Below are 6059 nucleotides of genomic sequence, written 5' to 3'. Positions count from 1 at the left end.
GCTATAAAGGAGCATTTTGAGTTCTATGTTAACAGGTCAAGTAACACGAGATACTCTTTGGTATGTACTGATGAAAAGTGTACTTGGACTGTTCGAGGTTCAAGAATTAAGGAATCAACACTTTTTAAAATAGTTAAATTTCAGAGAACACATGAGTGCTCAGTTGATATTCGAAAATCAGATCAAAGACAAGCAACTTCAAATGTGATTAGAGATTACGTGATTGACAACTTAAGAGACATAGCTACTGAGGTAAAACCTAAGTTTATCATTTCAGAGATGAAAAGAGCACATGGAATTGATGTTGGTTATGGAAAAGCATGGCATGCTATTCAAAAGGGGTTATCTTTGTTAAGAGGAACAACTGAACACAATTATGAGCAGCTGCCATCATATTTGTATATGATGGAACAAAAAAATCCAGGATCATATACAAATATTGTGAGAGATGAAGAAAACAGGTAAATTTCTTATTTATGATAAGCTTTCTTTCCTGTAAATTATACTGGGTGAGTTCTGTTCAATCTATTGTATTTTATTTTGTCTAGTATATTATACAGGATGTTAGTGGTTGCGTCCAGTATATTTTACAGGATGTGTGTATTGTATAAGCTTTCTTTCCTGTAAATTATACTGGATGAGTTCTTTTTATTTATTACTTTTTTTGAGTGATTTTTTATGTCCATTATTAAATACGGGACATAGTGGTTTAACAGTATATAACTCCAGTTTAATATACAGGAAACAAAATATTAAGTTATGTATTTCAATTTTATTTCATTTTCTGCAGTATATTAAACAGGAAGTTAGTGTTTGTCTTCCCGTATATTTTACAGGACGTGTGTATTGTAAAAGCTTTCTTTCCTGTAAATTATACTGGGTGACTTCTCTTCAATCTATTGTATTTGATTTTGTACAGTATATTATACAGGATGTTAGTGGTTGTCATCCAGTATATTTTACAGGATATCTGTATTTTATAAGCTTTCTGTCCTGTATAATATACTGGGTGAGTTCTGTTCAACCTAAAATTTTGTATTTTTAGTTTATTTTATCTAGTATATTATACTGGATGTTAATGGAACTCCAGTATGTTATACTGGAAGAATATTATAAAATAGTTAATTTTTTTTTGATGCCCGTAAATTTTACAGGACGTGTGGCATGAGCTTTATCTCCAGTATATTATACTGTGTAAGTTAACTGAATTTTATTTACTTTTCTTTTTACAGGTTTGTTTACATGTCTTTTATGTATGGGGCATCAATTTCTGGGTGGAAGTATTGTAGACCACTAATTGCTGTTGATGGAACATTTCTAAAAAATAAATATAGAGGTGTTCTATTAGTGGGTGTTACCAAAGATGCATATAACCAGATTTTTCCTATAGCTTTTGGAGTAGTGGATAAAGAGAATAATGAATCATATGAATGGTATTTCAGGGAATTAAGAAAAACAATTGGGATTCGTAATGATTTAATGTTCTTGTCAGATCGACACAAGGCTATTGCAAATGGAATTGCAAAGGTTTTCCCTGAGTGCTACCATGGAATTTGCATCTATCATTTAGAAAAGAATCTGAAGCAAAGAAGAGTGAGAAACACTGTGATAAATCTCTTTAAAAGTGCAGCAAGAGTATACCTTCAATCAGAATTTGATGACTTCATGTCCCAAATAACTGCTGTTGATAAGAAAACTTTCAATTATTTGATGGAGGAACCGCCAGGAAGGTGGGCTCGTTCACATTGTCCCAGAAGAAGATATGATATGTTAACAACAAATATTGTTGAGTCAATGAATAATGTTTTAAGACGTTCAAGAGAATTGCCAATTTTAACAATGATGGATTTCATACAAGAAAAATTGCAAAGCTGGTTCTATGAAAGAAGGATACTTGCAGAAGGAATATTCCGTGATATATCAAATTGGGCAGAAGCAACATTGGAAGCAAAAATTCAACCAGCTTTTACATTTAGAGTATTGCCCATTGATAGACTCAAATTCAATGTCAAAGAAGGTGGTATGGAATTTATTGTTGATCTAGACAAAAGAACATGTGATTGTTCTGAATTTCAGCTAGATGAGATGCCATGTGAACATGCAATTGTTGCAATTGAGAGTATACATCAAAAGAAATCGGCCTTTTGCTCAGCCTATTTTTCAAGGGACTTTTGGTTGAAAACGTATGAAGGGCAAGTAAATTCTGTAGGTGATGCAACAACATGGGTTATACCAGACACTATTAAATCAGAAATCACTAAGCCTCCAGATGCCAAAGTACTGCTAGGAAGAAGACAGAAGAATCGATATGTTTCCGGTACAGAATTCAAGAAGGAACCAAGATGTAGTCGTTGCAAAAAATATGGGCATACCAGAACAAATTGCACAAATTCTGCTGTAGTTCATCCTTATGCAAGAAAATATAGGAATAAAAATGATTGAATATATACAATAAACTTGCATTGGCTGATGTAATCCCGAATAATATATATTCAATATTCTTGTTTTTCAAAATATTAATACTGTGTATTTTTTTTTTTGCTTCTTGATTTGCTTACAAAAAAACCACTATGTCGTAAAAACATAGTGGTTTTACGACATATAACTCCAGTGTATTATAAAGGAAACAAAATATTAAATTATGTAATTCCACTTACTTTCATTTTGTCCAGTATATTATACTTGATGTTAGTGGTTATCCTGTAGTAAATTTTGTTTGATTCCAGTAAATTTCACGGAACATGTGCCTTGTATAAGCTTTATCTCCAGTATATTATACTAGTTGAGTTCTTTATTATTAGTCATTTCTTTTTTAGTGATTTTTCATATCTAGTATTAAATACGGGGTTTACTGCTTTAACAATATATTACTCCAGTGTAACATACAGGAAACAAAAATTGGATGAATATAGGATAAAAAAATCTACATTATTCTATTCCAGTAGTAATTACAGGATATAGTGATTTTACAATATAACACTCCACCAAATTATACAGGAAACTAAAAATTAAATTATTTAATTCCAGCAAATTGTTCTAATTACCAAATTTCAACTATTTTCCACTTCACCATTATAATATACTAGATTATATTCCTTCATGAGTAGCGATTCGAGCATGTACTATAGCAGGTAATAAAAATTGGATGAGAATAGGATAAAAAAATCTGCATTATTTCATTCCAGTAGTAATTACAGGATATAGTGGTTTTACAATATAAAACTCCAATATAATATACAGGAAACGAAATATTAAATTATTTAATTTCAGTAAATTGTTCTAATTACAAAATTTCCAGTATTTTTCACTTCTCCACTATAATATACTGGATTATATTCCTTCATGAGTAGCGATTCCAGAATATAATATACGAGGTAATAAAAATTGGATGAATATAGGATAAAAAATGAGCAATATTCATTTACAGTAACAATTACAGGATATAGTGGTTGTACAATATAAAACTCCAGTAAATTATACAGGACACTAAATATTAAATTATTTAATTCCAGCAAATTGTTCTGGATACCAAGTTTCCACTATTTTCCACTTCTTCATTATTATATTGTGTATTATATTCCTTCATGAGTAGCGATTCCAGCATGTACTATAGGAGGTAATAAAAATTGGATGAATATAGGATAAAAAAATCTGCATTATTCCATTCCAGTAGTAATTACAGGATATAGTGGTGATGATAGGCTATAATTGCATATTTTAGTCGCTTATTACACTCGAATTTACTGCACTTTAATTGAGTTTGCGCTTTAATCGCTAGTGTTTTGCACTAATTGTGTGTTTTATGCCTTGTAGGTGTGATTCCGAGCTATATAGATGTTATGGAATGAATTTAAGTGATTTGAAGCTTTGAAGTCTGAGTAAAAGCTCAAGGAATTAAGCCGGGATCGTGTTGGGGGGGTCAAATTTGATAATTAAGTACGAACGAAGACTTGAGGAGGCATATTGCGCGCTGTCGAGTAAAATAGACATAACTTTTTGCTCAGAACTCCATTTGGGCTCCACAATATATGGTTGGAAAGATAACTCAAAGGACTACAACTTTCATGTTTTACGTTTTTCCAAATTCCAAACGGAACAGGGTAAAAACCCGCGGTTTTGCCGCGACCGCGGCAGAACCGCGGCAGAGTGTACTCGCGGACAACTGAAGAATCAGAGAGTATGTTTGGCCGCGGTTTGACCGCGACCGCGGTGGGACAGCGGCAGGAAGCAAAAATTTCAGGGACTAAAGTGCAAAACATGGGATTTTAAGTCCTAAACCCTATATTAAACAAAGGAGGCCGGCCAAGAACAAGAGGAGGAAATATTTTGGACAAAAATTAGACCTAAGGAGGCGGAGAGACACTACTTTAGGGTTAGACAACACCCTTGGAGGCAAGAACACATTGGGAGCAAGGTGGAGAATTCTTCTACGAGTTTTTCCTTCCTCTTCCTATTTTTCATTGTTGGTTATGACTTTTAGTATTGTAGTTTTACATACTATTATGAATAGCTAATTTGTTATCTAGAGTTTTGATAGAACCTTTTGTAGGATAAATTCTTGTTATGTTTTTATATAATTGAGCCATAACTTTTCTCTATTTGTTCAACTACGTTTATATTCTGGTTGGTTGAAGAGCTCTCAATTAGCTGTGCCTATTTAGTATGCATAACTCGGGAGAGAGTGCATATTTAGGTAATTGTTGAACTAACACCACTCCCAAAGTATATGAGGGATCAATAACCGAGGGTTTAAAGGTGGGATTAGGGATAACGAAGCCTTGGGTGCGATCTGAAGTGAGCTGTATTAAAAGCCAGCTAGCATAGCTCGGGAGAGTGCGTCTAGTAAATTGTCGTAATTACTCGGGAGAGATTTACGGCAATAAGAGTGCTCATGATCTGTAGAGAATACTTAGGCGAAATTATAGAAGACATAGCGGGAAGGATTCCGACAATAGGGGAAATCATAACTCTAGACCTCCTTAATCCTTTCTCTAACCCTCAGTATCGTTAGTTGTTAATTTACTATTTTAATTTGTTAGTTAATTAGTTAAACACAAGAATCTTAATATCTATAAGTTAGGAATTGTTCAAGCTTGTCTTCTTGGTGATAGTGAACAGCTGTAGCTAAACCTCAGTTCTCTGTGGGATTCGACTCCGGACTTGTAAACCGGATTATATTTGTAGCGACCGCATTGTCCTTTTTATAAGGCATAGTTGGGCGTGATCAAATTTTGGCGCCGTTGCCGGGGAACTAACGGTGTAGTTGTAGGTGTATATATTGCTAGGTTTCAAGTTTGAACTTTTATTTTATTATTTGATTTTTTTTACTTTTTTTATTTTAGTTTTATTTGTTTATTTGAGAAACATAACATCATGGAATTATGAGAATTTTGTTGTTGGTANTAATTAGTTAAACACAAGAATCTTAATATCTATAAGTTAGGAATTGTTCAAGCTTGTCTTCTTGGTGATAGTGAACAGCTGTAGCTAAACCTTAGTTCTCTGTGGGATAAAAAAATGAGCAATATTCATTTTCAGTAACAATTACAGGATATAGTGGTTGTACAATATAAAACTCCAGTAAATTATACAGGACACTAAATATTAAATTATTTAATTCCAGCAAATTGTTCTGGATACCAAGTTTCCACTATTTTCCACTTCTTCATTATTATATTCTGTATTATATTCCTTCATGAGTAGCGATTCCAGCATGTACTATAGGAGGTAATAAAAATTGGATGAATATAGAATAAAAAAATCCGCATTATTCTAATCCAGTAGTAATTACAGGATATAGTGGTTTTACAATATAACACTCCAGCAAATTATACAGGAAACTAAAAATTAAATTATTGAATTCCAGCAAATTGTTCTAATTACCAAATTTCAACTATTTTCCACTTCTCCATTATAATATACTAGATTATATTCCTTCATGAGTAGCAATTCCAGCATGTACTATAGCAGGTAATAAAAATTTGATGAGTATAGGATAAGAAAATCTGCATTATTTCATTCCAGTAGTAATTACAGGATATAGTGGTTTTACAATATAA

General features: G+C 32.6%; 1 protein-coding gene across 1 annotated transcript in view; it reads left to right on the top strand.

The window, feature by feature from the left end:
* LOC109218022 overlaps positions 1-2442 on the top strand; it is a 3538-nt gene extending 1096 nt beyond the window's left edge. Inside the window, exons 2-3 of the mRNA XM_019382338.1 lie at positions 182-461; positions 1233-2442. Coding sequence (XP_019237883.1) covers positions 182-461; positions 1233-2442 — 1490 coding nt within the window. The remainder of the gene's footprint in view (positions 1-181; positions 462-1232) is intronic.
* Positions 2443-6059: the final 3617 nt, after the last annotated feature.

Source organism: Nicotiana attenuata, unplaced genomic scaffold, assembly GCF_001879085.1.
Source record: "Nicotiana attenuata strain UT unplaced genomic scaffold, NIATTr2, whole genome shotgun sequence".
In the NCBI taxonomy this organism is placed as follows: domain Eukaryota; kingdom Viridiplantae; phylum Streptophyta; class Magnoliopsida; order Solanales; family Solanaceae; genus Nicotiana; species Nicotiana attenuata.
Note: the sequence above shows the minus strand (reverse complement) of the source record. Positions and strands in the feature narration are given on the sequence as shown.